This window comes from Leiobunum rupestre, chromosome 10 (genome assembly GCF_980474605.1).
Source record: "Leiobunum rupestre chromosome 10, qqLeiRupe1.1.hap1, whole genome shotgun sequence".
Lineage (NCBI taxonomy): Eukaryota > Metazoa > Arthropoda > Arachnida > Opiliones > Sclerosomatidae > Leiobunum > Leiobunum rupestre.
The window spans coordinates 48,875,457-48,895,106 of NC_143393.1; the positions used below are offsets into that span (position 1 = coordinate 48,875,457).

Sequence of the window (19,650 nt, forward strand, 5' to 3'; positions counted from 1 at the left end):
TAAGGCGAGGAAATGAATTCCCCACCTTTGGGACCTGTATTTGTGCTAGGCCTCGGTTTTTATGTTTGGAATTTAAAAATCATTGCGCTGTCATTGAAAAAGGCTGGTTCGTTACTCGTTAGCACCTACGAGGTTTGGCAATTAAATAACCGGACTGGTGCTACAAAACATTTTATTGATCACCAATTGCATTAGAAAGTTTATCGCCTTCAATGTACTCTCCTTGCCGATTCCTACAACGCTCCATACGAATTTTTCATTGTTCAAAGCAATGCTGGAAGTCCGCTTCTGTCAGCTTGTTGAGGACCTCCGTCGCTTTTGCTTTCACCGCTTCTACACTGTCAAATCTTGTCCCCTTAAGCTCCGATTTAACCTTGGGAAATAAAAAAAAAAGTCATAGGGGGCCAGGTCGGGTGAGTATGGTGGGTGGTCCAACACGGTGATGCCGTATTTCGCAAAGAACGTCTTCACAGGCAAGGCGGAATGGGCTGGCGCATTGTCTTGGTGAAGCATCCAGGACTTGATTTTCCACAAATCGGGTCTTCGTCTTCTCACTCGTTCACGGACACTTTCTTTGTTAATTCCTGAAATTTCAGCAAGAGCTCGGACACTCAGACGACGATTTTCTCGGATTAATTTACCAATTTTCTGGATGTTGTCGTCCGTTTTTGATGTTGAGGGTCGTCCAGGGCGCGGGTCATCTTCGGTCGTTTCACGTCCATTTTGAAACCTTTTGAGCCACTCAAAAATTTGTGCGCGCGACAAACATTCACTTCCATACACTTCATTTAACATAGCATGAGCTTTTGTAGCAGTTTTCCCCAGTTTCACAAGAAACTTGAGGTTAACTCGTTGCTCGATCTGAACACTTTGCATTTTTTCGACGAAACGCCAGCGCAAGGACTTGAGCGGGCGATTGCTACAGCGAGACTGAGCGACTTACAACCGTGCCTCTCGAGCTCAGGGTGAGGGAAGCATCAACACGCACAGACATGTCCAAACCTGCCGCGGTGCACTCGCCGTTTGCCGGTAGCAGCACCAGTCCGGTTAGTTAATTGCCACACCTCGTATAGTGGGGTTTTAACTGTGAAATGGATTGGATATTAGGGCATTAAATGTTGTTTATGCTTTGTCTTTCACAGATGAAGAACTTTATCTTATTTCCTATTTTTTCTTTGTAACCCAATTGGCAGTAAAATAAATATTTACTATATTCAGGATTAGGCATAATCGGGCCGTTCATTGCTTGAATGAAGAAGCTGCTTGTTTTTAAAGCAGAGCAAAGAAAATATTGAAAATTAGATAAAACTTTGATTATCAGCTCATTTTGTCTTTCATTTCACAGTTAAAACCCCACTATAGGAGCAAACGAGGAACGAACTGGTTTTCAATTATTGCGCAATGGTTTTTAAATTTCAAACATTAAAACCGAGGCCTAGTACAAATACAGGTCCCAAAGGCGGGGAATTCATTTCCTCGCCTTAAAATTTTCGTCGATTTGAAAAGTAGATTACGAGTGAAATAATTAAGTGAAAATTATGTAAGTAAAAAAATTGGGTTGTCTCACTGCAACCCAAATTTGGGTTAATAACAACCCAACATTAATTAATTTTTTAAATATGTTAATTTCTTATGGGTTGTTTTATTAAACCAAAATTAGGTTAAAAATTTGGGTTGAAATCCAAATAGAATCTTTTCAAATCTCATTTGGTTTAAAAATTTTCAACAATGGTTAGCTTATTCCTACCGATTTTCATTATTGTTGAAAAGTACATATTTTGTTACTTTAATAATTAAAAATAAAATGTGTTGAAAAAACAAAAAAAAATGCATAATAATAATACAACGAAACGGACATAGAAATTTTCAGTATGTACTCTCTCGGGGGAGATCGTTATTATTTGTAAATTTCAGAAAAATCGTGAAATGTTTCATGGTTTTAGAAATGTTGGTTTTTGAACGCTACGTAGAAGACGAAAAGTTTCAATAAGCAAGTTGTAGAGCATATAGTGGAAATCAGACATTTCGTCACTGAAATAATTGGTCATGAAAAACAAACACGCTGGTACTACCACGTAGCGTTCAAAACCTAACAATTCTAAAATTGTGAAGAATTTCGTGATATTTCTGAAATTTACAAAAAATAACGATATCCCCCGAGAGCGTAAATACTGAATATTTCAAATTTCTAGAAAGTATAGATTTTGAGGAAAATTTCTGGGCCGATCAAATGTAGACACCCTGTATACGAAAAATTAACGTCCCTCTTAAATATAAAGGTTTTTCATGGATAAATTGTAGGAGTAAAAGTTAAAAGGAGGACACACATGGATTATTATTTATCAAGGCAAAAACTGGCTTGAGTTTTCGACCCGCAAGTCTTTGTCTAACTAACTTGAACGAAACCAATTTTCTTATATATATCGTATAGTAAAACACCTAAAAAGTTATCAATCGTTAAAAAAATGTATTTTTATTTTTAACAATTGATATCTTTGTAGGTTTTTTACGAAACGATATATATAAGAAAATTGGTTTCTTTGTAGTTTAATAAAGACCTGCGGGTCTTAAGCTCAAGACAGTAATTATCTTGAGGAATAGTAATCCATGTGTGGTCTCCGTTGAAATTTTGTTCCTGTAATTTCTCCATGGATGCTTTAAATGATTCATATCTGAGAGGGACATTAATTTGGTCTTATATAGGCACACGAAAATTTTCAGGTCTAAAATTTACCTACCTAGCTGCACGACAAATCACGCTATTAAAATTCAACCCAAGGCGGGGTAGATTTCAACCGAAGGCGGGGTAGATTTCAACCCAAGTCGGGGTAGATTTCAACCCAAGTCGGGGTAGATTTCAACCCAAGGCGGGGTAGATTTCAACCCAAGGCGGGGTAGATTTCAACCCAAGGCGGGGTAGATTTCAACCCAAGGCGGGGTAGATTTCAACCCAAGGCGGGGTAGATTTCAACCCAAGGCGGGGTAGATTTCAACCCAAGGCGGGGTAGATTTCAACCCAAGGCGGGGTAGATTTCAACCCAAGGCGGGGTAGATTTCAACCCAAGGCGGGGTAGATTTCAACCCAAGGCGGGGTAGATTTCAACCCAAGGCGGGGTAGATTTCAACCCAAGGCGGGGTAGATTTCAACCCAAGGCGGGGTAGATTTCAACCCAAGGCGGGGTAGATTTCAACCCAAGGCGGGGTAGATTTCAACCCAAGGCGGGGTAGATTTCAACCCCAGGCGGGGTAGATTTCAACCCAAGGCGGGGTAGATTTCAACCCAAGGCGGGGTAGATTTCAACCCAAGGCGGGGTAGATTTCAACCCAAGGCGGGGTAGATTTCAACCCAAGGCGGGGTAGATTTCAACCCAAGGCGGGGTATATTTCAACCCAAGGCGGGGTAGATTTCAACCCAAAATCAAGTCGAATTTTTAAACTTTAATGGGTTGAGTCTAAACAACCAAAAATCAAGTTGAGTTTTTAACCTTTAATGGGTTAAGTCTAAACAACCCAAATTTTGGGCTGGGTAAATACGGACCCAGGTTTGGGCTGAATTTTAACCCATTTTGGCTTGAAAACAAACCAACCTTTTTAAGAGTGTAGGAAAACAAAGTACCGTAATTAATGGCCTCAAAAGTCGCTTGATGACTTAGGCCTAAGGTGGTGCCTTGGGTATAAGCCTAGCTGATTATTATTATTTATTTATTATTTAAGCATTGGGGAGAAAAAGCAATTTTCACGAAAATTCGTCGGCAGAGCCACTTGATTTTTGAACCCCTCCTCTTCTATGGAGATGTCCGCTCCTATTGTCTGAAGGCAGTCTCAGTCACGTGCTTCCTCCATGGTATATCCGTCAGGTGTAAGAGGGACGGAGCTTATAGTTCCGCCTCTTTCCGACAGAGATAGAAACATATCTAGAGCGGTTCTATATTCATGGGTAAAATGAATAAATTCATGATTATAGTCTAAGCTTGTGTTGAAGCTCAGACCGGGGTTTTTAACATAGTGTAGTCACATTTTAAGCCTCTTGGGCCTTGTTACCCCGACCCTACATGGAGTGTGGCTACATAATTGGTTTCGAGGATATATTTATGTTAGAATAGTTTTGTCTTTGAAATGATAATTTAATTAATTCCAAATAACCAGTCATGCAACATTATTTAAATACTAAATGAAAAATTTGGGTTAATATTATATCTATTTTAATTTTACTTTAGGGGTTTATTTTTTCTTGTATATTTTGATATGGGATGTTTTTGTTAAAACCTTAAAATTATTAAATTTTCTGTAGGGTTGTTCTTAATTAATTTTTCTGATTAAGGTTATTCCTATTGGTAACCAAGAATTTGTGATTACTGAACCTGATGTCAGCCAAAATAAAGAAGTTAATAGTTCTCCAAGTTCCAAATTAAAAACAAAACCTGTATAAATATAAACCTCTAAAAAATAAGAAACACAAGCTGAGATACAGGCTGTCTTTTTGGCTGAAATGTCAAAACTTGACAAGTAATAATATAATATTAATTTATATTTTTAGATAAATAAATGCATGCAAAAACGAGCCACAAACCTTTGATCTCTTAATGTATGTCACTGAGCTTATCAGCCGAGAAAAGAAAATGTCAAAATGACATTGTCAACATAATTAATAATTGCATAGATGATGAAATACACCTATCTTCTTATATATGTCTTAAAGACGGAATGCAAGGGGCTTTCTTTTTTGAAGAGTGAGATTTTGTTTTAAAATTTGGTCAATAGATGGCGTGGCTATTCATATATTTTTAAACCAATTGGAGGACAGAAAAAAATTATAGTTTTTATTAAAATGGCGGTCGTAGGACAAGGAGGTATTATTTTTCCTATTATCGGTTATGTTCCTTCAATTACAAATGTTCCAAATTTTACGGGAAAAGTTATTGTTACTTATTATCGATCTAAAAATGATACGGATGATCACTTTAAAAAAATAGCTATAAGCTATTCGTCGAAGAATATGTGGAAAGGAAAAACATTTCGTCGCTTACAGATAGGTAAGCCTTGCATTAAAAGTACCTTTTGGTATTTACTGTACTTTTACTAATACGAAAATTATCGTTTAGGAGCCAAAAAACAAGAGAACATCCATATACGGTTTTGGCAGCCATGCATCTAATAGAAGGAATAATAATAGACTCCTATTGCGAATGTCCGTATGGCACACAGGGAGCGTGCAATCACCTAATGGCTATGTTAAGATTACTTCTGCATTTGAAAAAATGTCAACAACGAGAGAACAACGTTGAAAATGGAAATTCACCCGTTTCTTGTACGGAAATGCCCCAAAAATGGAATCGGAGGCGGGGTGAGAAAATTACTCCTTTAAAAGCTATAGACATCAACTATCAGTTGCCTTAGAAAAACGGTAGTTCAAAGGAAATGAACTGCAAAATGTATGAACCTCGAAAGCATATAAGAAGCAAAGAAGAGCTAGAAGGCATCATCACAAAACTTAAACAAAAATTTCAATTTATGGAAAGTATTCCATATAAATTTACAACTTGGGAACCTACTAAACTAGGAAATGCTTCGCAAGGCTCTCCAATTTCCTACCAATTGCCAGATATATCTTCGGGAATGGAAGTTATTCATAACTTATCGGTTTTCTCCCCACAATTTATGAGTTCACGTAATGAAATCCTGATACAACCTGCATTTAATGACGCTTTCGGATCAGCTGAAGCAAGGGCTGTTTTTTCCCCTTTGCCATTGAAGGAATATTCGTTATTTGAAGTATTAAAATACTGTGTACTAGAAAACATTGCCAACAGTGTTGAGCGTACCTGCTATTATTTGCTGTAGAACTTGCCTAACTTTCGTTTATATTTCCAGGAAATTGATTTGTCTATAGAAAACTGTGCCAAAGCGGAACGGAGAACTATCATGCAGGCGGACAATGACGTTTGGAAACAAATGAGGAAAGAGAGGCTATGTTCATCTTCCTTTGGTTTGATTTGCTGCAATAAACGTGGGCCTTGGACAAAAAAAAAAGCGTAAATAGCGTAGTTTTTCCTTCTGACATTGGACATCTAAGAGCTATCCAATATGGGAAAAAAATGGAATCAACAGCCCGGAAAGCATACATCGCACAAATGCATGAATTAGGCCACAAAATTGAAGTGTCTCAAACCGGCCTCATAATAAATCCAAAAAACCATTGCTTGGCACCTCTCCCGATGGTGTAGTGTACGACCCAAGAGAAGATCCACCCATAGGATTGCTTGAATTGAAATGTGCGTATGAAATGAAAGACGAGTTGCCATCATTTGCTTTAACACAGCCAAAGTTCCACGTGAAACTTGTTGATGGGAAGCCTTCACTGAAAGACTCACACCGTTACGCAAAACAAATAATGGGGCAATTAGGTCTTTCCGGGTATGATTGGTGCGATTTTGTGGTATTTCTTGAGAAAGGGCTAATTATACAACAGATTCGTTTTGACAGTGATGAATGGAAAGCTATGGTCGTTAAATTAGACGAATTCTATTTTACACACATGCTCCCAATGTTAGTCAACGAAAAATAGTGATAAAAGTTGTGATATTACTACCTGAATTAATACTCAACGATTTATAGTCAAAAAGAAATTAAGTTAACTATTTTATAAGTGTCAAAATAAATTTGAGGTTTTAAATTAATTTAGCAAATCAGGTAAAACAATTTTATGCAAATGAACTTTGTAAACAAATGAATTCAAATGATTAACTAAAAGATATTTCGTTTTACTTGCTTGCTCCCAATGTTAATCAATGAAAAATTATGAAACAAATTGTGATATTACTACCTGAATTAATACTCAACGATTCCTTGTCCAAAAGAAACTAAGTTCACTATTTTCTAAGTAAATCAAAAGTTGGAAGTGTCGAGATGAAGTTAGGGATTCAATGGAAATTAACTTTGTGAAAATAAATGAATTCAAATGATTAACTAAAAGATATTTTATTTTACTTGCATTCTCTGAATGTTACGCAATGAAAAATAGTAATAAAAAAATTGTGATACGCAAAGATATCTAGTCGAAAATAAATAGTCGTCTTAAAACCAAAACCACGTAACTTTGTACACAAATCTTTAAAAGATACGTGGTTTTGGTTTTAAAGCGATTAAGTTCACTATTTTATAAGTAAATCAAAAGTTGGAAGTGTCAATATGGTTTTAGGAATTCGGTTAAAATAAATGATTAACTAAGAGATATATTATTAGTTAAAATTTGGTCATTTTTATAAACAAAATTCTTCGAGGTCACTCTCGTCACTATCTTCGCACTGTACAATTTCTTCAAAATGATCCAGAGGTGGTTCAATATCTTCCAGCTCATCAGCGGGAGCAGTAGATTCAAAATTTACCAAAGGCTTTTGGAAATTGGTTAACAAAACCACTACCGTCCAAAGTTGGTTTATTACAGGAGCTAATGAAATTGAATTCGGTCGGTCTAGAATGTGGAATCTTTTTATTCCATTTATACGTCTTTCAACGTGAATGCGAAGTCGTGCAATTTTTTGGGTTTCCTTTATTTCTTCTTTGCTGTATTGATTTTTTTCTTTCAAGACTAGTGGAATGTTCAGGGTTACATTTAATTTTCTAAGTTCTTCTTCTATTAAAAATCCTTTATCAGCCATGGCACTATCTTGTGGATCAAACTGCATGCCATAAAAACCACTTTTGGCTGTTAGACATTGGTCCGATAGATTGCCAGTAAAGAGCGCAGAAACAAATGTAACATAGCCTCTTCACTCTCGTCACATACTGTCAAAAAACTGCACATTTTACGGTTTAAATGACTTAGTTGCAGTTTCTCGGAAATAACAACATTTAGCAGTAATATAAACAAAACCGTACTGTTTTTCTAAATAACAGCATTCAAGTCTAAAATTATCAGTAATTACTATCTATCTAAAAGTTAAATACTCTTTAAAAAACCGTAAGATGTTGTTTATCGCGTTTTATTGCAACAACATTAAATAATTTTGCTGTTTTCAGGGTAAACTGTATATTGCAATGATATAAAACGTTTTTTGTTGTAAATATAACAGTATATTAATACCGAAACATCAGTAACCCACAATTTGCGAAACATTAACGTTGCTTTCCATAAAACAGTTTGTTGCTTTAAGTGAAACGATACGTTGCTCAATATTAAACTGCACGTTACTTTAAATAAAACAGTACGTAGCTCTAAATTAAATTTAATTTATACCAATATGGTTTCTCCGGAACAGTTTTCTCGTGCTATTTAACTTAATGTAATATAATTAGGTGTTTATAAAATACTCTCTCACAAACGCAATCGCCTTAAAGGTAAATGTAAACAGCATGCAATGAACAACTATCCTTAAGTATATTTCTTGAATTACCGTAGTAATATACATGATGTTAGATTTAAAACATATAATATAAATATAAATTTCGATAACTGCCTGTCTCTCTTGCCCCAAGTTATTTTGGCTCTTAATTTTCATGATGAAATGTGTCAATATAAATAAACAGTTTATAAAACTGCTTCGAGAGTTAATTGAAAAATTTAATCATTATTACGCTTAGAGCGACTGTTCATAAACCGCAACTAACGCGGTTTAAACAGCGGACATAATGGTTCAAACTCCATCAATGGACTGTTTAAGAAACAGTAAATAAATGTCACGCAAAAAGTAAGGTCATTTGTAAAAACAGCAGCATCTGACTGCTTTAAAAACAGTATATATCAATTTAAAATATTAAAACATTACAATTTAATTAACAGCACCCTGTTAGCCCGAAAACAGTTATATTATTTTTATAAAACGGTAAGCGCTGCTATTTTAACCAGTTGTTTCACTGTTTAATTTACAGCATGTGGCTGGAATCCATGAACGCCAGTTACTATTGTTTTTTTAACGGCGTGTTTTCCCAGAGTGTTGGATTAATTCCAATTAAACCTTTCCAGGTATTAGTAGACTTATAATTGGAATAGGTTGCTGTTTGTAATACTAGAGACTTCAAAACCTCACATTTAATCTCGGTAGCATCTATGATACACCGAGTACTTGGATATTTTTCTCTAAATATCTATGGCATAGATTCGTCAATTTGTTCTCTTGTAGACCTAATGTCCATTTGTCCTTCACAAACAGCCCAAGTCTTAGTCGCATCAGTATGACCAAAAATTGGTCCATAACAGAGAGTGCTCGCGGTCTTCCGGCTGGGGATGTAGAATCTACTTTTGTTCGCTGCCCTCTCCACCAAACAATGTTTTCTCCATTTGGTCCTGGATTTAAAAATTCGAACAAGCTCATAAGTTTTTCATAATTAGGAAGACTAGTATAAAAACACATATCTTCATCACTGTCTTTTATGGCATCAAAGCTTATTATTCTTTTTTTCAATTGCCCTTCCAGCCAGTTAGATTTGGCCATTTCTTCATTCAAAAGAGTTTTTGAACTTTCTAGATTGCGGGTTAAAACTTTATTCTTTTCTTCTTGAAGCGCCAATTTAATTCGAAGCCCATCGATTAAATGTTTGCTTTTAGATTTTTCTTCGTCGAAAGCAGCTCTATTATTTTTAGACTTTGAGTCAATTTTACTATTAAGCTTTTGTAAATCGAAGTTTGTTTCTCCACTTCACTCTTCTCTCTCTCCACAACTTCTAATGAAAAAGTAGGTTCTTCATTAGATAAAGGTTGATGTCGTACTGCAGTAGAACTGGCATTTTCATTCATATTGATATCCGCAGCTTTTTCAGATACACTAGTAACAGTTTCAGGTTCCGGAATTTCTGGTGGGACAGTCGTTTGTGAAGGACCTAAATTTTCAGACGGTTCCCATTTAAATTTAGAAGGTATAGCACCATTTTTGAGTCTTGTCCTCTTGTTCCCAACGCTAGCTAGGAAATCTTCATTCTTAAAATGTGAAGAGCAAACATATATGCAAGCTACAGAGTTGTAGAGGTAATCACGCCGTCTGATCTTTTGGATCCATTTTTTCCGTAAAGGTTCTTGAGACGGAACTTTATGATATGTTATCTACGAATAAACAAACTCTTATTAGCAACGTTACATAAGCAAATTTAAGCTAATCGTCTTACTTTGTTTCCAAAACCATCCGTTGGTCCCTTCTGATTTCATTCTAAAACACAACAGTACCGACTGCCCATAGCAAAGGCTTAGAAGCAATTCAGAATTACACTTAAAAAAACTAATTCCGTACTTAAAATTACTTCCCAGTATATAAATACGTTGAAACGTGCCTTATCGAAATGTGTCCGTAATTTAAATTGAGATAATTGTAATTAAAATCGACGAAATATCTTAGAAAGAGCCAAAAGCACAACACCTAATAGCCTAACTGATAACATTTCCCACGCATATTCTAGACCAATGAAATCAGACTTTCATATGCATATTTAGGCCAATGAAATCAAACCTTCCTATGCCGCCATCTATGTAGTAAATCTGGAATTAAAAAAACACTCTTCGGATTTGCCCCTTCAGTTCAGCCACATAGTATGGAATATGAAGAATGGTGTATAGGGTCGACAAACAAATCCCAGTGGCAAGATACTTATTTTAGCTTTTTAACAAACTGTTTCCTCGTCTTAAATGAACTTGATCTATATTTACCTTAAAGTCAGAGCCAACATTAAACCTAGTGAAATTGGATCACTAATAACTTTTTGTTTATTTTTGGACCAACAATTGATAACAAATGGTTGAATTGTTTATGGTGTAGGTTTTGAACATGGAAGGATCATGTTTTAAAAAGCATTAAAATTTTAGCATGGCAAATTGTCTTTGTATAAAATTTTATTAACTTACCAATGTTTCATAATCCCCTTCCCAAATAGGGTTTTTCTACCAGCTTTTATGTGTATATTTTCTTTTCCTAATAAAAGTTAGATAATAACTTATTCGAAAAAAAAAGGTTTTTTCTTCGAGAGCAATTTGAGCAAACGGCTCCTCCAGTTAAAGGCCGCCATTTTAAAAAAGGCGTAACACGCTTTTCCAATTTTCTCGCAACAAAATATCGCCATAATGAAAACGGAACGCTATCGCTATTTCCTAACTTGTAGCGATTCGCAAAGCACGAAAAAATCGCCCGCGATATCGCTGGATTTTTCCGTGCTCTCGCTTCAGAAAATCGCGAGAAAAATCGCCGTCATGAAAACGGGCCTTAAACCTATACAGAACCACGGCCCAATGCACGCGCTCGCTCCGCCAGATATTCCGAAAACCAACAATTAGGCTCCTTTTCTTCTCAATTGGCGTGAAAAATTCTGATTCGTAACCAGCTACTCTTCTACGTCTTAATTGGTGAGCGCACATAATTCCAATGCTCTTTATAATAATTATTTAACGAGTTAATTGTAAATAGAACCATATAAAATTGTAACAAATACACTCATTCGCTAATTGAAAAGCCGTCTACCATTCAGAGGCTCAGAGCCAATGAAATTTAATTTTAAATTGACGTCAACTTTCGGAGCCAAGGAGAAGCAAATTCAGGACTTTCGTCACAGCCGGCTCTAAACGAAAATGGCGCCACCCTACTAGTTGTTTCTATATATTATAGAAGCGTAAATATATTTTATTTGAAAGTTTTTAAACAAAATGAAAATTATTTAAAAAAATTTAAAACTGGGCCTTTAATTTTAAATTAAGTTTATTTTATCCTGGACTTTTCCTTTAAATATTGATATAATAAAGTAATGAAATAATCCAATAATTCAGTAATAAAATAATCCAATAATAAAATAATCCAGTAATCAAATAATACATTTATCCAATAATCAAATAATACATTTATCCAATAATCAAATAATACATTTATCCAATAATCAAATAATACATTTATCCAATAATCAAATAATACATTTATCCAATAATCAAATAATACATTTATCCAATAATCAAATAATACATTTATCCAATAATCAAATAATACATTTATCCAATAATCAAATAATACATTTATCCAATAATCAAATAATACATTTATCCAATAATCAAATAACCAAATAATCAAATCGTCAAATAATCAATCAGATAATCAAATAGTCAAATAATCAGTCAGATAATCAAATAGTTAAATAATCAGTCAGATAATCAAATAGTCAAATAATCAGTCAGATAATCAAATAGTCAAATAATCAGTCAGATAATCAGATAGTCAAATAATCAAAAAAAAAGACAAATACTTGACGGTGTAAAGTCAATTTCTGCACCAGAAGAAGTAAATAGTTTAATTTGGTGTAAAAATGCCTCAGACCAAGCAAAAGGAATACAAAATACTTTTCCTAAAACATTTAAAAATCCTTTAGAAACCGTGATGTCTTTAAGCCCTCCACCCCGAAGCACAACGCGGATTATTAGTTAGCTCATTAAAGTCTCAGTTGGTTCACTTTCTTGTAGTTGCATTGTCGCCGAATCATCTTGACCTGTCACCAGTCTTAAATTGTAGCAAATATAAAGCATTACTTTAAAATTTCTTAACATATTTAATTAACTTACTTTTCAAAGTCAACTAGCGTATCTGGCAAATGCTTGTTTTGGGTTTCGGGTAAGAGCAGGAACACGACGCCCGTGAACAGTGACAGAACGCCGTACAAGATAAAAGGAATTGATTGACCATAAAATCTTCCCTAAAACGCAATCATTTTTAACGCACCACACAGATTGCGATATGAAAATATTGGTTCTAGTTAACTTACCAAGACGTCGGCTAACGGACTGAGAATCGAGCCAATTCGGCCAGCGGCCATGGCCCCGCTGACTCCAACTGCCCTCATGTTCGTAGGGAACAGTTCGTTACAGAACACGTACAGTAGAACGTAGGCCAAAGAGTTCGTTGTCCTCCCAATCATTATTAACGTTAATTTTAACCAGACAATATCTGCAATGAAAATTTACTATTTAGCTTTTCATACCACAGTCTTCTTTTATAGAGCGACCAACGCGTGTAAAGAGAGTATTAACCGTTTGGAACAAGGTCGCGTTCTGTAATGCCCAAATATTAAATCCTGGAAGATATTGCTCTTTCGTTAAGTTCTCTCAGCCATAATTATCTCTCTCATGCTCCCATACTTTAAGTTTCTTTTAAAATACCTATCGTTGCGTTTGAATGCTGGCCGTTCTCTCTGACGATTGTTATATTCTCAATTGGCGTCAGCGAAGGTGCCCCCAGGCACTGTAGCAGAGTCGTCCCTAAATTGGCTTAGAAAGCTAGTGCGCATAGTCTCTATTCCCCAACCCCGTCTTTGTCCTTAGTCCGATAGGCTCAGCCTTCGCTCTCACCCTTTTCTTTTGGCGCTTTGTTATAAGCCGCCCGTTCCCAAATGTTAGTCCCATAAAGTTCCTTATGTTCTTTATTCATTTTGAACTCATATTTCAAGAATTGAGAATTACCATAAAACCAGTATTGTGTAAAAAAAGTGTAGAAAGTATTTTTGTTATATTGCTTTTAAATATTGAATGTGTCATAGTTAAAATTGTTATTTATGGTCCTGACCTTGGATCTTGCGCGTGGTGTGCGGGACTTAACAACTTCCAGTGAAAGTGTCCTGACCTCTGCCCTGGCGGTCATCAAGACTTAGTGCCCCCTTGGTCATTAAAACTTAGTACATCCCACGTCGGTCTTTTGGGCAATTTAAATATAGACGCCAATAGGTTATTGTTTCCTAGTGACGGTATTGTCCGACCCGGATGAAATAGGTCACGTGCCCCTGTGGTTAAAACCAGAAGACAGTGGTTTTTGAGCTATCTTCTCTCAGAGGTCTCAGCCCTAGTGAGACTGAGCTCGGGTGGTCAAAGCTAAGAAGAAGTCTCCGGTTTTTTCTTTAACGGTTCGTCGTTACCAATACTCCCTATGTGCGGTTCGCGATAACGTTATCCCACGAACATCCCCCCAGGATGACAACTTCGTTGGACTTTGCTTCATCACTTAAGTATCATTTTAATATCTTTACCTTTAAAGGCGATTCGTCGCTTCTTCTACACTATCCACTAACTATGGTGAACTGCGCGTGAAGAATTTTATTCAACTGGTACTAAGTCACCAGAAACTTTCAATGGCCTTCGGGCGTAGAACATTGTTAATGTAAATAAAGTAATTGACCCTTCTGGTCAACTTTCTAACAAAAGGATTAATTACCTTTTCGATATTGGTTTCAATTTGTAATAGACCTCCAGTCTCCCTTTTAATTTAGTAGTTTGATAATTTTATTAAGGCCTTTGCGTCATTTCTTGTGTTGTACCAAATTACAGATCAATTCTTGAAATCAACTTATCCACATGTGGCAATTCTCAATGAGTAAATAGTTAATTAACTTAGAATTTAAGCCGAAACACATCCCTAAACATTAATGAGCCAATTATCAGTAAATATCTCGCCCCAATAGTGACAGCGAGGGGTAAGACACTCAAGAACTCAGGTGTTCATTTGCTATTGGAACTATTATGAACTCCCCTGAACTCTAGAGAACTCTCAAGAACTCCCACGAACTCTCAAGAACTCTCCTCGAACTCCCTCAAACTCTCCTGAACTCTCCCGAACTCTCGAGAACTCTTCCGAACTCTCAAGAACTCACCAATGAACTCTCTGGAACTCACCCTTGAACTCTCTGGAACTCTCAAGAACTCTCGTGATCTCTCGAGAACTCTGCAGGGTTCGAACTCCCGGTGTACACAAAAATCATAAGTGTCTTACCCCTCGAGTGACAGTTACGCGAGTGTGCGGGACAAAAATAATTTGTTAATGGGATCTGTGCAAATTCATTTTAATTATCCTCCTCTTATTCCAAAGCATAGAAATCCTTTCCAATGAACATTTAACACGCCGTCAGAACTTCACTCTTGAACACGACGCGCGGTAGGAGGTTTACGTAATTTCAGTTGAGCAGAATCATTTTCGAAAGCTCAGAAGAAAAACGTGGGAACCGTGCAAGAATGAAATTTTTTTCATTAAGCGGAAGAAACAATGGCTTCAATAGACGTTCCACTCTAAAATAAAACTACAGCGCTCCTAGTGGGATGGAAGAGCGGTTAGCACTATCATTTCGCAGCAAGAGGAGTCTCAGCTGGTATTTCCCTCGTGTTTTTCGGTCTCTCCTTTCTATATCACTTGAAAAGGTAAACGGTTATAGTGAGTGTTGGGAGCTTTTGGGTCTTAAAGCGTTTGAAGTTTAACCCTACGATTTGAAAAAAGGCAATAAAAATAACTAGCTAACTTTGTGGTACGTTAGTTTTAAGCCTAGCTTAATAATACTATTATTATTATTATTATCAACATTAATTTGTTTATCCACCATTGAATTTCCTAGTTTAAAACTTTATACTTTTTTTAAAGAAAACAATTTTGACTGACCCCCAATTACAGTGACGGCTAAGAAAATGATGCCGGTCAGGACGAAACTGATCAATAGCCCTTTCCGTCTAGTGCAGTACTTGACCACCACAAAATATAAGACCACAGAAGGAAAGCCCATCAAACCGGTCAAGAAAAGATTGAGGTACAGTGAACCGCCCATCAGACCGATGCTCACACTGAAGCCATGGTTGATGAATACGGTTGCTATGCTATAAAGGGATTATTTTACAATGGTTTATTACAAATGGAAATGCAGATACTCCTCTGAAATCGTACAATGAAATGTAAAGTATGGCCGCTACATTGCGCATGTCGATGAACGACGCCTGGTCAGATCTCGTATCCTGGAATAACCACGACTTGTTAAACCGTTTACCTTTAATCACTAGCAATTGTTCTTTGTACCATTTCAATTTTCTGTTTAAGTCTGCTCATGATTTCGTCAACGTTCTTTATATCTTTTCCGTTAATTTTGGTTTGTCGCAGGAGTTGTTTCTTGGCTCGGCCATACTGTTTCATCGAAAGGAGCCACCTCGTTGATTCGGGAACTGCCCTGAAAAGTATTTATTGAAAGCCAAAATCTTAAATGGAATATTTTAAATTGCAAAAGGTTGGGTGTCATCGATAATCGCGGGGGTAATAGTAATTGTCTCTTGAAAATGTTCATCTTGATCTTCATAATTTAATATCGAAAAAATTCCCAAAATAACTACGAATAATTGGGTGAACTTGAATTGGGTTACTGGTTTATTGTTATTAGAAGACTAGATATTCGGGTAGGATGACAACGAACCGATATTAAAAAGCACTATTGTATTGGTACCAATTGTATCGGTAAAATCATGATATCGCTTATCTGAACGATTTCTAACAGGCTATCGATAAATTAAATTTTATTTAACGTAATCGATTTGTTACATCACTTTCGGTTTCTGGTCGGTTCAAAGGCTCTATCCAAATATCACCCAACATTATAAATCGTAACCCACCAGTACAGCAGTAATAAGAAGGGTAGTTGGAGCGGCAAGGATGAGACCAGCATGATCGTTTTCCAGTCGTTTATCATCCAACTAATGAAGGCGCTAGCCATGATGCCAAGTCCCCACATGGCGTTGAAGCTGAACACGATGTAGTCCCGGTACTTCGGCCCCACGGACTCGATAACTAAGATAAATCACGCACTTTTCATCAATAAACTGCCAAAAACCATTACAAGAATGAATAGAGGTTAACAGATAATATGCAAACACAACGATAGCCGCTGTTTACTGCGAATGACAAGGCGAACAAAGTGCTGCTCGCACATATTCTGTTCGCTCGACTACATTCTTGACCATATCAACCGATATGGCTTTAAGGGCGGTGTCTGCAGTGATGATTCCTAAATCCTGGACCACATTTACTAGACATGGACGAATATTAATGAACGGGTGACTAAATAATTTCGAGCTATTCGGACTTTAATATAACAGTATTTAATCCATTAAATCCTGATTAAATATTTTGAGAGAGATCCAACAATCACTACAGTGAGCAGTCCCTCGGTATGTGCCCTTACACGAGGCCATGAAGGTATTTTGGGCCAGTCCATATCCAACTCCGATGACGAACCTGAGGACGAGGAACATGGACATGTTGGCGGAGAAGGCGATAATGAAGGACGCAACGGTCATCGTAGCTTGACCCGCTAAAATCAGCGGCTTTCGACCAAATCTACACAAAAAGATAATTGCGGGTATTTTATCCCTGAGATAAGTGGAACGATTATGTCGGGAGAAGTACTTGTCAGCCAGTTGTCCCGCCGGAATGTAGGAGAGGCAGGTTCCCAAAGAGAAGACCATGTAACCGAACGATATCATCCACTCTCGGGAGCAAACCAGATCCCACTATATTAGAGTTGAAATAGTGATCAATTTGATCCGCAAATACAAGTTTTAAGTATATTTTTTAAAAGAAAATTCTCTCAATGTGAAGAATTATGTTACTTTTGGATCAGATTCTCCGCATTTGGCGTATTGAATAAGTAGTTTGGATATTAAACTATGATATGTAAAAAATGCATTTTATATTAACGCTCTAGTGGCGTCGTAGATCTAGTCAAAAATTGAAATTAAAGTACTTAAATTAAACAAATAGACAAAATGGTTGCGAATATAAAACTTAAATCTCAGTTTCGGCCAAATGTGCCTTCATGGCTTTTCAAGATTCAAATAGTAATTAAAACAATTTAATTTATAAAAATGTGGCAAACTATACGTCAAGCAGGGAAGATCTAGAAATATTTTATAACAACTACCCTGGAACATACCAAATAATTCGATGGTAAATATTTTTTAATAATTAGCGAAATAAGTCGACTAACCGCAAGCCAGTTGTCAGTCAACTGTTAGGACAATTTGGCTCGGTATTATTCAATTCAACTCAGTTTATTTTTATGCCTAAAACAGCAGAGTGAAACTAAAATAAGTGCATTATTGCTAAAACGGAAACAGGCTGAAACTGTAAAACCAAATAAGTGCATTATAAAATAAACTAATTTAAGAGACAAGATACTTCATGACTAGTCTGACGAGCTTTCGAACTCGACGTTCCTTTTCAAGTCGAGGTTTACCACAATACTAATTTCTTCAAACGTTACATAAATCGACCGTGAGTTTTGTTTACATTTTATTGTTTTTTATTATTTGATTTTCGTGTCCAACGGACCTTTGACTTGATTTATTTTTCCTAGCTTTTTTATGTATACCGATTCTGTAAATTTCGTCAGACTTATGTATTTTTATACATATTAAATTAGTTTTATATACCAGTCATGAAGTATCTTGTCTCTTAAATTAGTTCATTTTATAATTCTGTTTTAACCATGACTTTTAATAATTTCAAAATATATGGAAATAAGTGCATTCTTGCTAAAGCTAAAACTGTTAAACTAAATTAGTATATTCTTGCTAAAGCTAAGACTGTTTAACCAAATAAGTGCATTATTCCTAAATCCAAAACTATAACACCAAATAAGTGCATTCTTGCTAAAGCTAAAACTGTTAAACTAAATTAGTATATTCTTGCTAAAGCTAAGACTGTTTAACCAAATAAGTGCATTATTCCTAAATCCAAAACTATAACACCAAATAAGTGCATTCTTGCTAAAGTTTATACTGTAAAACCAAATAAATCGGTATTCGAAAAACTATATTAAGTTAACTAGCCCAGTTATTTAATTAAAAAATATTCGATTAACTAATCCACGTTTTTTCTATTTGTTATGATATTTGACGTGATAAGTTCACAAATATTTCAAATTCAATCTCGGTTACGGTTTCCAGTACAAATATATTTATTTAACTATATCATTACTAATAAGAAATAATTGATTTAAATTATTTAAGTAGTTTGTAATGCGAATACGTACCTCTCGCGTAATAGTAGTCCTGGAAGAATTCTCGTACCGGAAGCTGTTGCAGTTGACCGTTTCATTCATTCCCAAGAGTTGACCAGCGGACGTCCGTTCCCCAGGGTAAGCGGGCCTGTCGCATTTGACCTCCAGCGAATCGGTCGCGTTCGCACTGGGGTCGTCGTCGGTATCGCCGGTATCGCAGCGGAACTCGACTCGCATGTTGACGAACTGATAATTGTTCATGAGGATACTCCAAAAGACTGATCTGATGAGCAAAGTGACGAAGATCCGCATTTGGAACTTTCCGAATTGGCCGGTGACGTCCGTTATGTCCATGGCTTTGTCTCGTACTGGAGCGCGAGTGGCTCTCCAGAAATGTTCTCCAATTTATAATTGTGTCACTTATACTAAAATAAATGCATGGTCGAGTTAACAGCTGCTAAACGAGGTATAACAATGTAGACGCTTAACGCTAACGACTGTTGAAGGACTGTAGAGCCTTTATAGTCTAGGGAAATTAGAACGTTCTAAACAATGGGTCAAAAGTCCCTATCGATTCGGCATGTGCTAATGCATGTCGCTTAGACAAAAGGCTACAAGAATGGTTCTAAGCCTTTCCTTCGTAGGAGCAGCCGTTTACGAGTAAAGCCGCTTACAAATGCAAAGGTATACCACTCTTACGCCCACAACGGTAAAAATGAAAAAAAAAAGGTAACTTGCCACTTCATCGGACTCTTTAGTAATTTAAACAGGTATTTATATAAGTCTATACGTGTACATGTATTTATACACGTGTTTATGTATTTTTGACAGAGCGGAAACTTGCACACAGTTTAGAGGTAGAGAAGTAATAAAGGTGTAGTAATTAACTCTCCGAGGGGA

At 36.3% G+C, this 19,650-nt stretch overlaps 1 protein-coding gene across 1 annotated transcript; it reads right to left on the minus strand.

Annotated features, from left to right (window-relative positions):
- Nucleotides 1-12,711: 12,711 nt before the first annotated feature.
- Nucleotides 12,712-19,104, minus strand: LOC149926109 (solute carrier family 22 member 3-like). Its single transcript, XM_090161865.1, has 8 exons — nt 18,784-19,104; nt 17,157-17,260; nt 16,933-17,087; nt 16,364-16,538; nt 15,780-15,927; nt 15,651-15,718; nt 15,372-15,583; nt 12,712-12,902 (listed from the first exon to the last, which is right to left on the minus strand). Exons 1-8 carry the CDS (start codon nt 19,102-19,104, stop codon nt 12,712-12,714), a joined length of 1,374 nt encoding a protein of 457 aa, XP_090017991.1.
- Between the last annotated feature and the right edge of the window lie 546 nt (nt 19,105-19,650).

Coding starts and splice junctions, on each gene's coding strand:
- LOC149926109 (XM_090161865.1), bottom strand. CDS start 19,104: ATGGACATAACGGACGTCACCGGCCAATTCGGAAAGTTCCAAATGCGG. Junction 17,088..17,156: donor GCGGGACAACTGGCTGACAA/GTACTTCTCCCG, acceptor CTTTTTGTGTAG/ATTTGGTCGAAAGCCGCTGA. Junction 16,539..16,932: donor AAATACCTTCATGGCCTCGT/GTAAGGGCACAT, acceptor GATTTATCTTAG/TTATCGAGTCCGTGGGGCCG.